At 37.0% G+C, this 22,774-nt stretch overlaps 1 protein-coding gene across 5 annotated transcripts in view; it reads right to left on the bottom strand.

Moving 5' to 3' along the window:
* LOC128988213 (centrosomal protein of 135 kDa-like) overlaps positions 1 to 22,774 on the bottom strand; it is a 118,383-nt gene that overhangs the window by 7,556 nt on the left and 88,053 nt on the right. For all 5 annotated transcript variants that reach the window (XM_054409490.1, XM_054409489.1, XM_054409491.1 and 2 more), the window contains 8 exons: positions 10,675 to 10,800; positions 9,837 to 9,936; positions 9,192 to 9,245; positions 8,152 to 8,249; positions 6,158 to 6,257; positions 5,505 to 5,660; positions 4,802 to 5,004; positions 3,133 to 3,261 (listed from right to left, as the gene is read on the bottom strand). In XM_054409490.1, the coding sequence (XP_054265465.1) occupies positions 3,133 to 3,261; positions 4,802 to 5,004; positions 5,505 to 5,660; positions 6,158 to 6,257; positions 8,152 to 8,249; positions 9,192 to 9,245; positions 9,837 to 9,936; positions 10,675 to 10,800 (966 nt within the window). The remainder of the gene's footprint in view (positions 1 to 3,132; positions 3,262 to 4,801; positions 5,005 to 5,504; positions 5,661 to 6,157; positions 6,258 to 8,151; positions 8,250 to 9,191; positions 9,246 to 9,836; positions 9,937 to 10,674; positions 10,801 to 22,774) is intronic.

Genomic DNA, 22,774 nt, shown 5'->3' with positions numbered 1-22,774 from the left:
CTACACTAAAAGTGGACTTTGGATATATTTAAGTGAATTAGGACAGACACCCTCGGTATCCGTGAGTTACTCATTGAGTTAGTCATTCGTTGACTGAAAACAATGCTTCTGTGGGAGTACTATAGTAGTAAATTACGATGCAAAAGTTATAACATCTAAAGTAACGACACCGCTAGGTGATGGGTTCTGAGAGTATTTTTATTGTTATTGGACCAATTAAAGAAAATTTTATTGATATAGAATCTTGGCCTTTGTTAAATGGTCAGTTGAATTAGCAAAGAAAGTTGTCAATGTTATAGATAAGTTGCTGCTGTTTAATTGAAGAATCCCCGAAAATGGACAAAATCGATTGTTACAACGGATCTAAAATCAATCTAAAATGTCAGCCTCTACCTTCGCACAATTCACAACGCGATCGTCTCTTAATTTAAACAGTGGAATCTAACCATCAAGAATATTTCTACAATAAATATTAAATACCGATTTATGGGTTGTCCCTATGTCCAGATATGATACTAAGGGGCGGTTCACGAGCTCGGGACTTCATAGTCCGCGACCAGACGTTGGTCCCGGACTATATAAGCGATGACCAAAAATGGGTTCACGAGTCAGAGCCTAATGATGTGAAAGCCGGGCCCAGTGTAGGTCGAGACCAAATTCGTAGCGGAGCCTAATGACAGGGATTCGCAGGGAATTTCTGTTGAGACGTTGGTAACAACCAGTATCAACAGTCTGTAAACACATGTGAAGCCACTGCTGCTGACATACGCACTTCAATACAATAGGATGATCGTGAAAAGAGGCTGAACCAAAACTTCCAAAACGATTATTTTTTTCGTATATCATTGTCCCAATGCTCGCCTATGATAATCCATCTAAGTTTATTGATTTATAAACACAACAATCCACGTTTGTATGAAATCAGATAATGAAAGTATTTAGTGAAATATATTTTTCTGTGTGCATTATTATAATTCAATTAAGATGCATGACATAAAATAACCGGGTATTTATAACCGGAAGAATGCCTATTTTGCATAAATGCCCGATAATTTAGGATGGTGATTTTTGGATAGGACAATTTTAACTAAACTTATCTAAATGGTACAATTATTGAAACTAAAATGTATTTAGAGATACTGATTATTAGATATAAAAATCGAATGTGTGTGCTGGATTTAATCATGGCTGTAAAATAAGAATATTCTTTCCGTTATTCTTACACTCTTTAATAATCTAACTGTAAAATGTGGAAAATTATATTCTGCAGTTAGCTCGTAATATTATTTATGTTAACAGCTATGGGTTTTAATTTACATTTTGTGTTGTTGCGGTTTTTAAAATCAGTTTCATTACAATGCGTTTATATTTAGGAAAACATTGTGTTTTTTTTTTCTTTGGGCATAGTTTTGAACTGAATATTTGATTAGTTCTGCTTTCATTACCAAACAAATAGCTACCATCCAAGCTAACATCCAATAAATCACCAGTTTCTCGATGAAAAGTGCCATCAGCCAAAAATATTAGTGGAACTAACATTTTTTTCAATTTAGAATACTGTAATGGATTTTGTTGTCGGGAAATCCATGCCTTGGAGTTAACGCCTCAAATGACTCATTGACGGCATCTTTGGAACATTTTAATCTATCTTTAAATTCATCAAGTCATAAAAGGGTTTTAGTCATGATAACGAGCTGGTCCAATGAGAGGTAGTGGAGTGATGGTACATAATTGTTAACATAATACAGTATAGATATTTCATGGTCATATTCAATACACACGGTGACCAGTGAGTACAAAACAAGACGGTGATATCACCGCGAATCGTACTCAACGACTGACGGTTTAGTCCAGGAGCTGAGGGGGTTTGAGCATGCATGAAAGTAGTACGCAATGTTATTGCTGATTATTGTAATATGGACTGTGGTGATCAAAATTACGTATGTCGCCTATTTCAAAAGTGGTCGATAGTTTGCTTGATGTTTCCCACGGCAAAAAACTATTTCTGATAATAATGTTAGATAACGATGGTTTAACTGTGGCTGATTAGTTATATTTATATTCTACGCATAATTGTTAAAATTGTAATAACATGGGGTTTATTAGTAAAATATCTTTGTTATGATACTACTTTGTTGCGTGCATAATTTATCCGTAGTTTTAAGTTGTTTGATGATTTTTTTTCATGTTTTATGAGCCTTTTTACCATTTTTACATATTTTTTAAATATGGTGTTGTGGGTAATGAAATTGTTCGGAATTTAATGAGGAACCATATTTAAATATTAGTTTTTAACGAATAATAAAAATAAAGGAGCTAATTAGATAAAACCGACATCATGTCACCTTAAACCTGCCTCCTACCAGGTCTGAGTTGGAGACCAAACACCATTGTTCTTTTGGGCCCGAACCATCTCATTTGGGCTCGGACTTGACTCGTGAACCCACCGGGACTAATGATCAGAAGCCGGGACTATCTGTAATTGGACTCGTGAACCCAACTTTTAAAACCGGGTTTTATCCCTGCACTAATTGTGTGCCGCCTATCAGTTTGGTCCGCGGCTTATATAGTCTCGAGCTCGTGAACCCGATTTTTAAAGTCGCGGCCCAAATACCGGTTATTTCCGGATTCTGGGCTCGGACTACGATAGTCCCGAGCTCGTGAACCGCCCCTAAATCCTTTCCAGAACAACTAAGGTTCTGTAGGTGTTAAACTTCTAAGGGTTCTGTTTAAGCGTTCTAAAACAGTATACGGTATTTAGTAGTTTTTTTCTAAATTTATAGAGGCATGTTTAATTACATTGAAGTTACTGACTGTTTTTGATTTTGTGCCAAACCATTATGACCCCTGGCACTTGCTTAAGCATATTTTGGTAGGTAGGTGTGAAAATTGAGGCTCAAGGATTTAATGGGGTTGGTGGAACTATGTTACAGTGGATATGCCATTTTACTACTGTTTTTTTTTTAGTTAAACTTTTATCTTAATTTTTTTATTGATAAGAATCTTTGTTCAAATATAGCAAGAAATGTATGCTAGCGAAACTGTGGGGTAAAATCTAGTCCATCTATAAAAGTTACTGTAAGATCTTTTACATAGATAAGTAATTTTACTCATGGGTCTGGGCACACTTACTTTCTACTCTCGTCAATCCTGGCTCGCTGGAATCGCTCATTGGTTACATCCCTCTTCAGCTGAGTGACTTGGGCTTGATAGTCAGCACATTCAGTCTGGCAGCGACGTAAGGCATCAGACCCATGCTCACTAGAACAGTTTGGAACCGTTGTAACCAGTACTAAATATGTAGTGCATCTGTGGTACAATAAGTTACTTAGACTAGACTGCTTAACAAATAAAACTTATACAGTTTACATTAGAATCATGTATAAGGTTATAGTAGAGGACAACTGTTCCATCTCATAAAACACTACTCGTATTAACTTTGACTCTTGATACAACCAGAACCAGACATTCCATTCCCATGCTAAAGTTGTCGACAAGTTTTTACATCACAATCATCCTAGTTGATGTGAGCCACCGACAGATTGTGATGATGTAAATTACTTAATTCTGTCAAATACACAAACTTTTTAACCAAGTCAAACTAATGGAACGACTTATTGTGAGCTATAGTGACATTATTGTTATGGCCCATCAACTATGTCGGCAACAAAACATAAGGTGAAATAGTATATTTCGTACCTAGGGCCGAAAATGAGGTTTGGCCGGCTCGAGATATTTTTTAAGTTCGAGACGAAGTCGAGAACTTAAAACGATCGAGAGCTGCAAAACCATTTCGGTCCGTGGTACGAACGCTATTTTTCTTCACTATACCATATTACCACTATTCACCACAATAATAATGCACACTGATAGTCAACACAACTACAATAAAAATAAAAATTTTAAACAATTCTATTGCAATGATTGTGTATTTAATAAGCATTCATGTTTTAAGAAAGTAAGCGGGCAGCTGATTTTGCGGCCCTAGGGATGTAAAAACCTGCTCGGTCCCCAAATGACGATGAAAGCTGGCATGAGAGGTAACTTTCAGTCACCAATTAGCGTATGTAAAACAGCTAAAAACATCATAGTGTGGTGAAAAAATAACTATAGAGACTATCACATTCTGTGACAGATCCTTTCAACTATGTTCTTTTTAAATAAAAAAATTGCAACAGCTAATAAATATAGATGGGATGTCTATTTCAGTATGCAATGGGCAAAATAGATGAACCCAAGAAAATACAGGCAGAATAATGGCCTATAAATAGGCCATCCCCAGATATCATGAGTGACATTTCATCCTTAAGACAAAGCAGTTTAGCCTATCATGTCTGTTCTTCAGCTGACTAAAAGTTCAAATCTTTGGGCTTCATTTATCTAATGATATCTATTTTCATTCTGTTTTCCCTCATTTTATGAACACAAAACTCCATATTCTTAACCAACAACTTTTACTTGAACACGCACAAAGTAAATATGAGTAAAAGTTAGCAAACTACCTGATTCAAGGTGCAATTTACAAAGAAATCATCCATCTCTTCACCTTTTGCCAAAGCCACCTAGCCACCTAACAGTGAATTTAGGTCCTAAAACCAACCCTTTTAAGCTTTGTCATAGACAGTTGAACTTTAATGATTTGCACACAAAGCATCATACAAACTTTTGATTCACAATGCTGCTTCCTAATCAAACCGGACAGTATACCACACTAATGATAGGGGTAAACCTGATGCTGAAGTGAAGTACTGAAGTTCTAAGCTTAACTGTCAGGTACAGCCTGAACATGTTGATGACTCACAGTTTATCCTGCAGATCCCGCAGTCTGTCCTGCAAACACTGCACTTGTGTCTGCAGCTCACCGTTGTCTCTGGTCCGCTGCAGAGTTTCTTGTCTGCTGCTAGCCAACACCTTCTCTAGTGTAGCAGAGTTTTTACGCTCTTTCCCCAGTTGTTCCTGAAGGTGAGACAGCTCCTCCCGCAGCCCACAGACTTCCTCCTCCAACTTAAAAAGACATTCGTTAAAAATTTTACTTGTGTACAGAAAATTATGGATTTCAGCCAAATAATAGTAAAAGCACTCATGAGTTAAGATTTCTTTCGAGATATTGTTAGTAATAACTTTTGATAAATAAAAAGTTCATCTACGACAAATCAAATATTTGCTAACGTTAGATTGAAATAGATTTAGGCTACCATTAAGCCGACACACTAGAGTATGCAGTTAAAGGCAAAGATACGGTTAGGAATGGGTATTACGACTGTGATGATAGTTTTTCCAATTACTAAAATCAGTTGGTTCTTTAGCTGAGATAATGAATGCCTAAACTAAAAAGGGCAGAATAGTCCAACTAAGAATATTAAAAAAGCCACCGACTTCTCTGATCAAACTGACAACCTTCTTATCAAAATCAGTGATTGGTAGACACCCTTAAATCTTAGTTTATAAGTTGTCGTATGCATTTCTGTTGTTTCTGAACATTATGCAGGTCTACTGCTACTTACTCGTTTGTTCACACATGTCAGTTGGTCAACTTGCTGTGCAAGACAATGTTTCTGAGTCTCCAGTTCTCGTGACAAGTCTCTCGTCGCACTTCCAGCTCTCGACTGAGAGTCTAGCTTCCTCTCCAGCTTGGCCACTTGCTGGGTCAGCTCTCTTATCTGTGTGAAACAACACATCATATCATATGGTTACAGAGGGTGATAATATTTTTATTACATAAGTTGAGACTCTTCTTAACACCCAGATGAGACTGATCGTCCATCCTCATAAAAATCTCTATTAACCACACCGTCATACCTCAGTCTGAAAACAATTGAGTCCATTGCTACCAAGGAAGATTGGTTCAATATGCCAATGCAGTGGACATTAATAGAGTATCCACACTCTGAAAACAATCCCATGATGAAATACAACCATCCCTGGGAAGAATAGTTGGCTTCCAACAATTTGTGGGACATTTGTTGGAGGCCTTTTGGTTGCTGTTCGCAGCTAAAAGTTCTCATGCTACAAGTATTGCACACGTGGTACTAAACAAATTATTACTTTGACAGCTGTACTGTCAAACCTATTATCTCGCAGTTATGTCAGTTGCAAAAAATATTGTATGATTCAAAGCATTTTGAACTCATCTTATAATAGAAGGTTGGATATTTACTTGTTTCTCATATCCGTGTACCAGAGCCTTCTTCTCTTCCAGAGTAGCTTCCAAGTCTTGTATACGAGTCTGAGCTTCCCTCAAATTACTCTTTGTTGACCTACAGAACACAGTAAAATAGAATTAACAGCTCATCTTACATTGAACTGTTTTATTATAACAAAAGAACAGACATACCACAAAGATTGTTAAATAATTTTCTGGGTAGCCAAAAGATCACAAATATGAATATTGCTGATTTGATTCTAAGTGAGATTGATTTTGGACCAAGATGCAATTAGTTATTCCATTCATTCATTCATTCATTCATTCCATTCCATTCATTCATTCATTGGGCTATCAATTAATGATGCTATATAACAAAAGGTTGATGTTATATAGTAGCAAGACTAGGGTTTGGCTTGGTCCATTACAGAAAATGTGAACAAATCCAATGGCGTAGATAAGCAGAAAAAACTGTGTTCCTGGTGGTGACATTTTACTAAACAAAACAAAATGCAACCTTTGTTGTTTCATAAAAGTACTTGCTAACACCATAGACAAATATGATGGATATAGACTGTAAAAGGAAGGTTCCGCGATTTGCCGCTAGAGCGTGCTCAGTGTTCTTCAATCCGTTGCCGTCGTCGACTCACCGACAGCAACTACCACTACCAACCTTGCAAAGGAAATTCCACCAAGGTATCAGTCCCACTTTTCAATATGGGTAACGTACAAAATTCTGAAATCCCGTAATTTTAACAGAGAAGTAAACTTGGAATACACTCCTATTCCCCACATTCCGGGGAATACTCCGGAATGTTCAAACCGACGTTCCAACTACCAAATTGTTATAGCAACGCTCGTTAGCGCTTGATGCCGCAGCGGTGAGCACCGAAACTACTAACAGTGGACGCCGCACTTCTGTCAGTCTAAATTTAATTCTTCTGTCCATACTAACACTCTTATATTGCTCATTTTTATTCAAGTATCCTTTCAGAATCGTGAATTGTAGTTTTCTTTTATACTTTTAAAAACACTTGTTCCAGATATGACTGATAAAAATCATAGCAATTATCTTCCCATCCTTGAATTGAATACATTTAACTTTTAATCATTAGTTTATTAAGCAGAGTACCAGTATTTGGGCATCAAGCTCAAAGTGTGAGGATTTCAATCTTGGATATTGACATAGATTTTTTGGACTCGGCTGGGGAGGCAAAAATAACTAGATGCATAGTGTATTGTATTGGTTCAAATCTAAGAGTGTATTGTATTGTTCTAATAACCAGATCACAGAGTGTAATGTATTGGACCTGATTGATAACTAGATCACAGAGTCTATTGTATAGCTATGATAACTAGATGCAGAGTGTATTGTGTTGGACCTGATTGATAACTAGATCACAGAGTCTATTATATGGTTATGATAACTAGATGCAGAGTGTATTGTGTTGGACCTGATTGATAACTAGATCACAGAGTCTATTATATGGTTATGATAACTAGATGCAGAGTGTATTGTGTTGGACCTGATTGATAACTAGATCACAGAGTCTATTATATGGTTATGATAACTAGATGCAGAGTGTATTGTGTTGGACCTGATTGATAACTAGATCACAGAGTCTATTATATGGTTATGATAACTAGATGCAGAGTGTATTGTGTTGGACCTGATTGATAACTAGATCACAGAGTCTATTATATGGTTATGATAACTAGATGCAGAGTGTATTGGATTTGTTCTTACAACTAGACAGACTACAGAGTGTATTATATTGGCACGGTTTGATAACTATATTAAAGTGTGTATTGCATTGGTTGTGATAAATAGACGCAGAGTTCTGATAACTAAATCTCAGAGTGTATTGTATTGTTCTGTTAGCTATATTTCAGAGTGAGTTGTATTAACCAGAACTCAAAATGTACTGTATTGATCTGATAACTAGATCACAAAGCGTATTGTATTGTTTGTTAATAAGATGCAGAGTGTATTGTATTATTCTGCTCACCGGGCTTCACTCTCCAGACTATGGTTGTTTGACTCGAGGTTTGCCGACTCTACTGTGAGTGTGCGGAAATGATCCAACATGGCCGTCCTCTCTGCCTCCTGAGACCAACAGAGATCAATAAAAATGTTATAAGAAGAAATAACATAAAATATATTGACAAATTGTGTTCAAAAATAAACATTACAGGGTTCCAAAATGAAATATTGCAAAACTTTTAACGTTCATTAGTAGAAAGCACTGCTTCCTTTGGACGAATGTTAGTGTTGAGGCATGAATTGGAATTTTATATTCAACATATAATAATTGCACAATCATGTGCGACCATCAATATGGGGGGCTAGGGAAGGGGCTCGATTCTTTCCTATGAGACTCCAAAGAGAGTTATTTAAAGATCCTGATATTATAGCTGAGGCAGGGAGTGGAAGAATGAGATGGGCAGTCTATTCTCATGTCATGAGAAATGAAGGCTCCTTATCACAGTTAATTCTGGAGAATAAACTAGAAGGAAGAAGACCCCTCTGAAGACCAAAGCTGAGATACCATGTGGAAAAGGACCTAAGGAGACTGGAAAGGAGGAAAAAAGAATCTAGGGATAGAGATGTTTGGAGGCAATATGTTGTGGAGACCAATTTCCTCTGCCCCTCCCCCCTACCAGTGGCCACAGCAGTAAGTTTTCAAATTTTTAGAACTACAAATTGGCAAAGCAAGTTTAGGTACAAAAATGTGTAAACTTTGTGGGAGAGAACCCCTGGACCCTCCTCTTAACTAGGTGTTTTCCGAAACCCCCAAGCCCCGGCCCCCTTTATAAAAAAAGTTGGATGGATGCCCATGTGCACAATCAACTAACTATCGGAAACATTGAGCCTAATTTTAAATCCACCTGTTACTATCATAAGGTACTGTAATAAGATTCATAAAATAACTCTATAGAATTTGTTAGGTCTCTTAGACAACTATTACTTAAGTATTTCTCACCAACCATTTTGTGCAGTTTACTCAAATAGAAGGCATGATTAATATTCTAATTTAGAACCATGTACCTTTTCTTCCAGAATATTGGTGATTCTTCTGACTTCAGTAACATATCCTTGTACCTGGATAAAATAATACAGTCAATAACATAACTATTTAACAAAATAAAAATGTTCATTTGCACATCTCAAAAATAAATTGAACGTGTAACTAAATATCCACAGTCCTGTAATGGCTAAACATGCAGTACGAGATTGGGATAAAGTCAAGCAATCATGGTTTTTCAAATTTACCTAATTCTAACTAAGGGGGCAAAGGTTTCTTTACACCCTATGGAATAAAAGAAGACTATATTTACTCCCAGAGTTGTTTTTTATGGAACACAAAAATACGCTTGCCGCAGAAAACCTGCAGACTAAGCAAATTTCCATTTGCCTGATTGGATTTACACTAAAATGTCTCCTTAAACGTATCACATTTGTTCCCTATTCAAATATAATTATTTTAATGAATGCAAATCTGTACAATGCATAGAACTATAGAATAAGAATAGTAACCATCAAAATATGTGTAGTAATCTGAGAAGTTTTTCTAACAAAAGCCTTCATGAAATTTTCCCCAAATCTGATCCTTTCAAATCATATACAGCAGTAACGACGTATCACTTTTGCTACTGTATTTCTAGAGTGTTGTCATAGTAGACATTGACTGACCTGCAGTTTGAGATCCTCCACCTCACTACGGGCTGCTTCCAGGCAACGACTAGTCTGGGTATGATCAGCTGTTATTGACGCCAGGTCATTTTGTAGCCGGCTGTTAACAAACATTCGTAAAAAATTAGAAAAATGTTGCTTCTTTTAATAGTTTTAGTAGCTTGCAACAAATCATCACACAAGCGCATTGAGAATGTTCTCCAACAATTCTTGCTACGATTTTAATGGATCAAATTAACTTTGACTGCTTGATAGCTACCCTTGGCAACAAGTACTAGTTAATATAAGCTTTATAGGATATGGTTAGCATTTAGAGCTTATAATTTCAAATACAAAAGGCAGAATTTGAATGATGTAAAGCTTTTTGAGCTTTGGACACATCAGAGACAGCTCCGATCTCGCAATCTTTTGGTGCCTGAAGTTCGTTCATGAGCGACAGCAGATGGAGGTAGCTCCTAAGAACCTGGTCAGACAGCCTAAGAACCTGTTGAGAATCGTGATACGGAAGAAAGAAAGCTTAAACATATTGGAATACTTCAATCAGAAAAAGTATGGAAAAAGGACGCCCGAACTTAAACTCTTAGCAAAAAGTCCATGGTGTTATAGGAATGGAGATTCTGTGAAACATATTGCAAAGCAAATAAAGAGGTTGATTTTAATGTGTTGCCAGAATGGATGGGAGGAAGTATCCCCACACACTCAGAGTGCATATCCCACAAGGCATCTGTTAACAGATTTTTCATCTCTAGAAAAATAAGATTCATAATGTGATATTATGTTAGATGATTATGTTAGATTATGTTAGATTATGTTAGATGATATTATGTTATCTGTTTACCTGATCTCCCTAACAGCATTGTCCCTGCATCTCTCCATCTTGTCCAGCTCCTTGCGTAGTCTGTCAGTCTCCAGTGTGTGTTGTCTGGACGAGTGTTCACTGCGAGCTGCTGTGTCTAGCGCCACACTGTCACACACAAACACATCAACAATGTCACCTCCATAACACTGCAGAAAACTATGTTTAACATACAATTAAACAGATTAAAACTGCAGGATTAATAAACATACTGGTGGATTGTATGGGCATAAGTCCCTTGTCTTGCAAGCCGTCCCCTTCCATTCACAGTCGCTGGATTCATTATAAAAATATTTATTAAAAGGACAAACACAAGATAATTCATTTTACCAAGTCATCTATGACACACAGCAGCTCTGGAAATTGTAAGTTAATCATTTTAGATCACTTTTTTATCCAAATCATTTGTTGACTAGTTAACAAACTTCATGCACTCTAATCAACAGAATTAACAGTAGAATAAATACCCCCGTCCCAGCAAAACTGCAGACAAAGCGAATTTTCAAATGCCTGAGTAGACTCTCAGGGGGGGGGGGGGGGTAATAAATTGTGTTTTTTAGTAAAATATTAATAGCTTAGTATAAAATAAAGAATTTGGCCAGGTTTGATCAACATATATCCACAAAAACTCAAACAACAGTTTACATATCCTCTATGTTCGGAATATTTTTAATTTACAACTTTTTGGATTTTCTACGTAACCGGTAACCGCACAAAAACAATTCTATATACTAAATTATTTGTTTTTTGAGCTCTTTAAAATGGTTTGAAAATAAATTGGAAAATGTTGTGTTTTGAGGGCAAAAAGTTAGAATAACCTATTTTTACTCCATAAAACCCCCATAAAGCCCCGTTCCCATGCTGGTTCGATCATGCTGGGTCGCTGGGTCGCAAACTTATTCAAGTTTTTCCCGCATTAAATCTTCAAGCCAAATTTCATCAAAATCGGACAAAAATTACTCAAGGTTCATGGATGTATATATATATACAAATTTAAACAAATGGTGTTTTTTTTACCTCTAGTGACATCACAATGAAAAAGTACATCGGTTCCGTGTCCAGGTCTTACCGTGCCACCTACGGTAATAGCTACTTCCCTATGGGGAAATTTGCTAAAATTATAATATATTTGTAATCACAACTTAATGTAAACCTAGCTGACGTTTTTTAGTCCCAATGTCAAAGAACAACTCAATGCCAATGGAAGATATTTTTCGTTATTTCTCAATTGATGGTCGAGTTGAACATAATCTGCTATTTTCCCCGACTCACTGTGTTTTTAATTTGAGCCCTCTCCCATCATCCTGCAAGCTGACAAACTCTAAAAATTTTGATTTTTAAAAATTGCTTGCAGAATTAAAAAAATATAGATATCAACTATGATATGTTAGCCAATATTTGATCACTTGTTAGGAAAATATAGACAGTCCTTGAATATGAATAATTATCCTTGTACAGAAGTTACCTTGAATAGTTATCTTTACAATCAACTCACTCAATATATTGACAAAAGCTAAATTCATGAATGACACATAGTTTTTAGAACGTTGCAGATTATCTAGATGCTTGTCTATTAACCTACCACATGACGACAGAAAGACTTAGTTGGTCGAGGTTACACGGGTTTGGCAACATATCTAAAAAAACCATACAGCAACAATTGACAGGTATAAAAATTTCGGTGCCAACAATGTACGGGCTTTTTGTGGCACGTGTATAACAATGACGACCTTGGGACCGACGCGGCATTTGCTGGATTGCGGGCGCGGCGACAGAGAACGGAGGCGGCGGAAGAAGTGAGATGTCCTTTTCTCCTTCGTATTTGTACTGGGGGGGGGGGGGGGGGGGTGAGCGGTTAGAATAGTGCCTAGATACGTACGTCCATCCCTTATAGTACAAAACACCAGTTATTTTAGTGTGGGCCCGGTTATTTTAAAAGGAATTAAGGGTAAAGTTCGGCAAAAGTTTCAGTGCGCGCGACCAGATGACCAGATCTGGCTAGGTCTAGGCGAGGGGGTTGATGGGGCGTGGGGGTACTTATGTGAAAACATTAATTTTGTGCCTTTATTTAGTACCTTTGCTACTCACTCCCCAATTATATCCTCAATTATATGGTAGTGACTCGCCGTCCGCGCGCACAGAAGTTTTGGCCGAATGACTATATAGTCCCTAGCTACTTCGACTTTTTGTGGCCAAGTTATTTTAAATGTTTAGTCCTACTTACTTACATTAGGGATGTGTATGAATTTTAAACTCAAAACAACCAAACCATCGGAAAAGCGATCGTAGTAACACCTGTGGTCATACCCCGCAACTGCGGCAACATCTTTATCCTTGCAGCAATTGCCCAATTGCGTTTTCCTTACTCTCGCTGCAACGCAGAAAGAGAAACAACGGAATACACTCTATAATCACAAACAATAGAACACCATGGTCTATTCTCTGTGATATAATACAATAAGCTATTGGCGGCTGTTCAATTTCACAGTCCTATATAGAATTTAATTCATGGACTTTTTCCGGTTATCATCAAATAAATTTCCACTTAGAGAACTATTTTGTTAGGACCGGCACTGATACATTATTGATAGAGTTCCAGAACACCCACGTGGCTACTACAAGCTTACAAGCTTACCGCTCCGCAACTAGGTACAATTGGCAGGTATAACGCGCGTTTCATTGCGCCAACCCCGCATTACTGACCATAACGCAGATTTGATAAATACATCGGCTAAGTGAAAGCATAGACTAACCAACCACAAGTAGACTTCTCATCCCATTGTAAATTTTGAAGCACGTTTTTCGCGTCTAGTTCATGTACGTGACACAAAGGCACTAGTGTCGATGAAACTTTGTTTCCATTATTTTAGGGCTAATTTCTTGATTTGTGCTTTACTGTTTGGTTATATAACTAGGGGACAAGTTATTGTTTATGATTAGATCGTATTATTTGGTTAAACGAGGTTTTAAATGGCTGTAATAACGGGAAACAAATTGTAAACAAAACACGACCTCTACATAAACCGTACATGAACTAACAATAAAATTGTCTTCAGCTGTTCCATAAGGATGAAAAATCTACTAAGGGAGTATGTTTTATCTATGGTGAAAGTGAGCTTAATTGCAGAGGGGCTTTCCTCTGTCATCTTCCGGGGGTGACTTTCTCCCCTTTGAGGGTTCGCGACTCACTCGGCGGACAACGCCGGAGTCCTTAGGCCAATCTGGAGCAGCGCTGGACTAGATTGAACATGGAAGTATAGGGAGGCAATACTATTACATGCCTATATCACGTGGAACTAGTATAAGGGGATCAGGCCGTACTATGCACTGCACGTTAACTATGCGGAGTTATACAGTATTGGACTATTAGCCTACAGAATCATTTTCATATTTGGCTGGGTGATTTATTGAGTGTTATGTTAGTTAAATGTTAAGTTTCTTTCGATGTTTCAGTATAGAAGGTGTTTAATCGGCTAGTATGCGCTTATTTTAATAGAATGAATATGTTATTGGTAATGACCTACTAAATCACCAGCTAGATAGACTAGCTCATCGATCTCTATTACAATAGAGATTGATGGACAATCTACAGGCTTTATTTATGCATCACCTATGAGTTAATTATATGTAAATTGAAATATTATTTTAAATCAATTGCATTGTAGAACGTTAAAAATACAGTTTTTAATATGGCAAAATGTGTCACAAACTAAAATAACAACAAAACAAACCTACCCGTACGTATTGCTTATGATTCAGCAAGACAATCGACAATCAATTAACCCGTCGAGACGATAGCAGATCTAGGCGAAAGTTCGTTCTACTTCACCACATGTTCTTGCTAAACCACCATCCACTTCCTATTTACAAATTAACTAACGATCGTTCGTCAGGAATCCACCTTCCTTCCTGTTTATTGATACGAGTGTGAGGTAACATGACCGGTGCGATAGCCTGCCTGACCGGTCACTTTCCAGACGCTGTAGTAATGTTACAGCACAGCTTATGCATATCTGCTCAGACCGACCATCGACCCTGTAGTAGTGTAGTAGTGTTAACAGCACAGCATATGCATATCTGCTCGAGCCGACCAATGACCACCGACCCTGTATTAGTGTTAAAACATAGCATATGCATATCTGCTCACCCCGACCATCGACCCTGTAGTAGTGTTACAGCATAGCATATGCATATCTACTCACCCCGACCATCGACCCTGTAGTAGTGTTACAGCAAAGCATATGCATATCTGCTCACCCCGACCATCGACCCTGTAGTAGTGTTACAGCAAAGCATATGCATATCTGCTCACCCCAACCATCGACCTTGTAGTAGTGTTACAGCACAGCATATGCATATCTGCTCACCCCAACCATCGACACTGTGGTAAGTGTTAAATGGTAAACTATAAAATCGTGGTCTTCGGGGTAAAACCGTGAGACATCGCTGATGGTTTGAGCTGATTTCGGTAGCAGTAACAACAGAGCACAAGTGTCGAAACGTCCGCTCAAGATCAGCATTATGACGTAATTAGCTCGAGGACTCCGATTTTGTAGCTAGATATGACCGTGGATTCCCTACTTCAATATAATATATTTTTGTATCTTACGAGTAATGGGCTATTTCTCTAGCGCCTAACGGTTAATCAATTTATTAGTGTTGATGTAGACAATTGATTTTACAAAAATATTAATCGGTGGATTTGTATACTCAATATGCGGGTGTGTATTCTTTTCTGTTACTTCCCACCCATGTAATGATTACATGCTGGAGGTGAAGGTGGAGGTCGAAAGGTGAACAGCTCTAGGAATTTCAAATGTGTTGAGGAAACAAAACTTTCTTGACAGATTGGTCTATACGTCCAAATTCTCAGTTCGTGATTTTCCGTCATTTCCTTAATCATACAGCCCAAGGCCGATATTGAAATCAGAGATTTTGTGGCATTGGTTGCTGTATTTATCTTTCTCTTCGCGGCCAAAAACTGTTCATGATCGACGGAATATTAACAATGCGACAAAACCTCCACTCTCATTTGTGGTACAGTACTCGTATCGTACATGACTATCGACACTGTTAGTCACAATTGTCATTGGATTGTGTTACAACACACGCCAGACTGGTCTACATTTTACATTCCAGATTCGATTTCGTAGTCACAAGTAGTCATCAGTCTACAATGTTGATATTCAGATGCCGTTTAACAAACAATGGAATCCTACCCTTGCCACAACAATGGCCTATCATAATGTAAAGTAGCCGTTCCATTGTCCATACAAACTGTCATCTGCTCTCAACTCTTTTGTCTTCTTGACCCTTATCATAAATCCGACTCTCACGAAAGACTCGTGCCCGTGTCGTCCTCTGAATACAATACGTATCCAGTTTATTCCCTTGTTTTTGTTTTGTACTTTAACTTTGTTTGGTGACAGACTGTTTGAAGAGTTGTTAACTACATTTCAAACCTTTGACCTTTGGCAACTGATCCAAAAAAGTCAATGGTTACATTAACTAAATTGTTATGAATCCGGCTCCGCCATTGATTCAATATTGAAAAATAAAGAACTATTGGCTATATTTTCATGAAACGTTGGTCAGCGTTCAATAAACGGTACACTTTTAATGCGCACTTTAAAAGTGTGTTTGTTCGTTAATGTTTTACGTTTCAATTTTTTTAGACATAATTTAAATTTCTTCGATCAGACCCAATGATCAAAGTTTACTTCCGAAATGCAGTTGAGCAGGAGTGTAGCTGTCCTGTAGATACTGTAAATATAAAGATAGAGGAAGGTATGTGACCTAGATTGCTTTTGTCGTGAAGACAATTCTTTGGATACACCATAGCTGTGAATATAGTGTCTTCTTGGATCAATCTGTTTCATTTTTTTATTGACATAATGGTTTTCGTTTTATACATTTCCTACCCCATACACTAGTAGCCCCGTGTGAGCCTTATGTAGCTGTGGAAGGTGTAGATTTGCTGCTGGATTTGGAACAGTTGCGGTTGTGTGTTTTCGTTTGTTCAGTTCGCTGTCATCCCTTCACCGACAAGTCCTACGCCCGATGTCCACGCAAATCGCATTATAACGGTAGGTCGTTCAACACACACTGTCACTGTCACAGTGTAGCACAGCGCAGTTTCCGGTTAACAGTGTACCACTGCTTCCGGCGTAGGTGACTTCCTATCGGTTGCACAACACAACGGCATCCCGCATAATCCCTCGGTTTCCCTGACATTTGCCGCCAAAAAGAAATCACACTGGACAATTAGATTACACCCGCGCTATCATCAGCGTAGAAGAGTCTTTATTCTTCTTCCTCTCACCGCCTCACTACCAACACCAAGCATGGAGGAGGAGGAGGAGGAGATGCTACCCGGCAAGTCAATAGCCATCCGATAATGGCACGGACTTTTGGATGCATTACAGTATTACTATCTCCATCTATATTTCAGCTACAACCAATGTTTTAATAGTTCAATCAGTAACTCATTCTAGCAGAGTACCCGTCCTTCGTACGGGATTGGCATAAGTATAAAATGCTTATTGCAGTTATACTCAAGCTTTGCGTTTGCAATGGGGGAGGACACAATTTGATCAAATTTGCTTCTTTAAATTTACGGTATACTATATTATTACACATCTGTTATAGCCATAATATTCTACCACTTCACCTTAACAATAGAGAAAAATAAATCTTTAAAGATTCGCAAAATATCACATATGATTCATGAAATTAAAAACATAAACACTAACTGTAAACAATCCTACTTTGACAGTTCTCATTGCATATCATAGTTTTTTGTTGTTGCTTAGTTTAAATTAACTGTTTCCATAAACGCGAAAAAGGTAATAATGCTGCACCCTGTTTGTAAATCTTATAACTTTTAATGCGTTTGCATACCATATAACCAACATTTTAAGTTGAAACAGCTGACTAAATTCTTTTATTCCCTTTAAATATGAATACTCATAAGGTTAACATGGGGAACCACAAAGCCACTGAGGCGGAACCCGAAAGGATTTTTGAGATAAGAATATACCTATATGTTAATCGGGGATGTTAGCTATAATCATGCCAAATTTCAGCCCAATCCGTCCAGTAGTTAATGCGTGATTGAACTTCAAACAAACAAACAAACACACAAACTTTCACATTTATAATACTAGTAAGGCTATATTTTCATTAAACGTTGGTTAGCGTTCAATAAACGGTACACTTTTAATGCGCACTTTAAAAGTGTGTTTGTTCGTTAATGTTTTACGTTTCAATTTTTTTAGACATAATTTAAATTTCTTCGATCAGACCAAATTATCAAATTTTACTTCCAAAACTGCAGGAGTGTAGCTGTCCTGTAGATACTGTAATTGGCTCGGACTTTTGGATGCATTACAGTATTACTATTTCCATCCATATTCCAGCTACAACCAATGTTTTAATAGTTCAATCAGTAACTCATTCACAGAGTGTGATACAGTCTATGATTCTATTTTATAGTTTGTGTTCCTGTGACTGTGAATGTGACATAAGAAGATATGCTATTACAATAAGTAATTACAATACAAGTAAATAGTATAATACAATAAGTAAATAGTAAATACAATAAGTAATAAGTAATAAGTAATTAAGTAATTGCACATTTAGTACACCCATAGATTAAAAGAAGTACTTCTTTTATCCATGGTACACCTTTTAGTTTATTTTAGTTGAAAAGTTTGTGTTTTTTTTATATAGAAATCAGTTATTTATATCAGCTCTCTCTGTCGGTGGCACAACTAGCCTACGTTTTCATTTACACTGAAACTGTCTACAATTTTCATCATGGGAAACGAATGTTTAGTTCAAAGATAATTACAGTCAAAGATTACACGGATTGAGTTTACAATATAGTATTCTCGAGCAAAACTGTTGGTGAAAAAACTCCGTACACCCGAGTATTTTTACTTACTTAAGAGCTAATTGCTGGGAAAATGTTAGCTGATAATAATTGACAAGTTTACTTGAAAGAAAAAACTGTGTAAACGTAGTTGGTAACACCACAAAATAAAGGAAGTAAGATAATGGGTTAATAAAGAGTGGTCATGGTGCTCGTATGTTCTTTTGAGCTCAACCCGATTGTAATTTAAAATTTTAAAAGATCTTTAAGCAATAGAGGTTTTAGTGTTATGTTATGGTCAGTTGTAGGTTTCAGCACGACTTATTGATGACGCCGCACCTACAACATTCCACTGGACAACATGGCATTTGCACCTCACTAACTCCAAAACAACATAGCTAAATCATCAAACCTATTCTGACAAGTGAAAACGGATAGCGGTTCAGTGGGTTCCGCCCCGACCGGAACACGAAAACACCAACCGATGGCTCGGCTCTGTTAATTGACAGAAATAGTAGTTTTTATTCCGGTGTTCAGCGTTGAATTAAATCATTCATACAACCGCGCCACATAGTTATAAAAATTTTTTTATATTTTCAATTAATTTTCTCAAGCTTTTTGCTTAACTCGTTAACTTCGGATTTATGACGTATTACCGATATGGAAAAAAATTCAATTAATTTTTTTTTGTTTTATAGTTTTAAATCCGATTTCTATCCCCATGCTAAGTAAATGTGATACATTTTTTACTATTTGCATAGTATAAGTAAAACAAAACAAACACTCTTATACAACAGGTATGACGTACAAACCGGTTTGTATAGAAACCCCGAGCGCTAATCTAATAATACAAATTGACAAGTTGCATAAACATGTTACACAAGAGAGTGATATTGAGTATGCAATGTGTAAAGTGAATGATTCATAACAGATGCAACACGACGGCTGATGGCTATGACGGACACAGAAAGTGACAGTGATGTGGCCTACTGACGGCCTGGGCAATCCCCAGGTCAGGGCTAGAGGTTGCGGATATTGTCGGTTTGTTCATATGTAAATTAATTCTAAATATTTTTTTCGTTCAAATTTTTTCAAAATTAATTAATCAAAATCACCATTACACAGATTAGGAACTTGTAACAAATTGACTTGCAGTATGTAGGTGAACATGAGCGAGTCGTAGGGTACCCGTGAACCCCCCCCCCCCCCCGTTCCGTGGTACTCGTACGGGAAGTACCCGTGTCACGCCACCCTAATGCAATGTTTGTCAGGAATCAATTCCCAATCCATTAGACCTGGATTCAATTAGGCTATTTCTATATATATTACAAAATTATGCAAGTTGCAAAAGAAGGATAGCATAGTGTGACCTTCCTTAGGTGTACTTGTTTGACTATGTATAGTAATGGATATGAAAAAAACATTAGAAATATATTAAATGTGGTATTTAAACAGATGTAACTTACAACAGAAACTTTATTACGCATATATAACACACTACAACTCATAAGCATAAGTCTTAAGCTATAACTTGTCTATCATCCTATTCCATTAATTTACCATGCATTTTTGCCACTACAGTATGTGTTGAATCCAGATTCGCTTCCCCTAAACCTGTGGAGCCACAAAATAAACAATCCCAATAAATATAAAGTATGGGGTGCCAGTATGGGGCAAACGTTTTGAACACTCCTAAAATACGCGTAGCTACTTAAGTAAGGCACATAAAACGTATGCCAAACATTTCCATCTAAATAGTTTTTATCTAAAAAAAATCTACAGCCGAATCGGAAGAAGTGCAGCGTCCTCGTAAATTCAATGCTGTTAACTTTGAATTAAATTAGAGGCATACCGGTAATAAGAAATGGTGGGACGGTAAAGGAAAACAACGCCCCCGTTGGATGATCTAGTACAGTAATTATACCGGAAGTTAGGTGTAGGCAGAGACAGAGAAATGGAGCAAGAGATAAATGTGAGACAGAGATAGGAAAAAAGACAGCTTCCACCATCAGTATCAGCCCAACAGCAAGTCTCAATTCTCAAGTGTAATCATTAACAGAAGCAGTTGGTTTATTTCAGGGTTCCCACTACCCAACACATAAATATTACACTTTATTTTAATTATAACATACTTATTGAAATTATACAAAGAAGAACTATGATATAGGTCGGCCGCTTAGAAAACGAGCTCCTCCAACATTGGTTTAGCATTAGCGCGCAGGTCGTTTTCTAAGCGGCCGAACTATAGTTAGTTGGTTTGCAGTAGTAGTATTTTTCAGAAGACCTCACACATCTTTTAAATTTCCTTTAAGCCCGGAGTGGCCGGAGTTGTAGAATGGCTAGGTTACATAAGTTAGGTTATTAAATAGTATCTTGTTAACACTGACTGCCAACAAGTATAACAATTAACACTTTTCGAAGCTAATGGACTATATTTCAGGAATGGGTCAAACTTATGAAAAGGAAGACCCAAGCTGGTTATAGCACTAGCAGTCAAAATGAAAACTATACAAGAACAAATGTATCCTGAATATATATTTATCGACAACAAAAGAAATCGTAACACTATTTTTAACCCAAATGACGAGTCGCTGGTATCTGCAATTTGATGTTTTTGTAACCGTTCGACCATGAATATCATGCAGCGATCACAGGGCTTTCAGTGGAGTAAAAGTTATTGTACATTAATTGGTTCTTGTTCATCGGTTTGAAACTGATTGGCAGACATCGTCAAGCACTGACTCGGCAAAATGGAGAAGAGTTTTATGGTGCAATAGACACTTTAGCATTGGCATGAATCTGAATGTCGAGGGAGTTATTAATTTATTGGTCCATGAATTGTTCCGTAACTGAACCAGAAGAATGTAAGAGTAGATTAATTGGCATGGACTATGGACAGCAGTGAGACCGTCACATAACCAAAATTTAGCGGTTCAGACATTTCAGATTTTTAAAACTGGAAGGCTATTCTTTACCTATGGAAAGCGCACGCTACAATTAATTATAACATTCTATGTGAATTCAAGTGTAGAATTACATGCGTAGAACCTAATACAGTATATGTTTGAATTATCGTATTTTTGAGAGCTGATTTGGAAGTTTTTAACTAACAGTAGTTTTTGTCACAGTACTAATTATCATGAGACAGAATTTTAATTAATTAGTGAAATGTTGTAAATTTAGCGACACATTACAAAAAATCAACACCAAAAGCAGTGATCAAAATATTATAACGTTGCAAACAGCCCAAAGTCGAACCAGCAATTTAACTACCATGTTTATGCAGCTTACGGGTGGCAGTGTCGTTAACTAATAATGCAGAAGAACAAGAAAATACGATTCATTTTTGTGTATTAACTTTTATATCAGTAAAGTCGCTTCTTGGTTAATTTATTTTGAGTTTAAGTTCAATTTGGTTACAGTATACACCAAGTAGTAGAACCATAGATTAAACATTAGATCAAACTTTTACAGATGTATCAGCCTTTTGGATCAACTAAGGTCAGTTTTGGGTATTTTTTGGTTAAGCATAAATGTGTTGACATATTCTATTTATTTACACGCCATTTATTAACTTAAAAATGTTATGATCAACTAGAGCGAAATATTTATAAACGACTAATTTTCCTTTGGTACAAACAAAAAATAAAGTGTAAAATGTAAATTTTCCCCGAAATAAGAGATTAACATTTAGTCTAGATTAATGCTCTTAAACGTTGCCGGATCAATTGTAGACCCATAGTTTATTGATGTATAGGTTAATAAATTGTTTGGACACTCTTCTCTAGAAAAAGGTTTACACGACAATAGCGTTGAATAGCATGCCGAACCAACTTAATTTTTCAGTAAATCAACTCAATGGATCATTAAATTTATTAGGATTCAGTATAACAAAAATTCCAGCTACAAATGAAATGCATATAGTCCATCAAAGCACGAAACAGTGAAACCGACCAGCAACGTAGGTAATTCCTGATTATGTAGCGGAATATGTTGCAACGACAACGGGATGAGATGTTACGCAAGTGTATGACTTATTTGCTGACTTCGACGAAACCATACGTCTAGGTCCGGGTCATTTGACCACGCAAACTGACAAAACAGAAACACATTCGCGCACACTACTGTGAACTATTTCTTGTATAATTAACTTTCCCTTAACTGCTCATGCAATAGACTATTTATAAGAAAATTTTAAACATTTTGGCA

The sequence above is a fragment of the Macrosteles quadrilineatus genome, unplaced genomic scaffold (assembly GCF_028750875.1).
Source record: "Macrosteles quadrilineatus isolate MER2022 unplaced genomic scaffold, UCM_ALF_1.0 Scaffold_2__2_contigs__length_208266976, whole genome shotgun sequence".
Taxonomy (NCBI): domain Eukaryota; kingdom Metazoa; phylum Arthropoda; class Insecta; order Hemiptera; family Cicadellidae; genus Macrosteles; species Macrosteles quadrilineatus.
The sequence above is the reverse complement of the archived record's forward strand: the minus strand, read 5'-3'. Positions and strand labels throughout refer to the sequence as shown.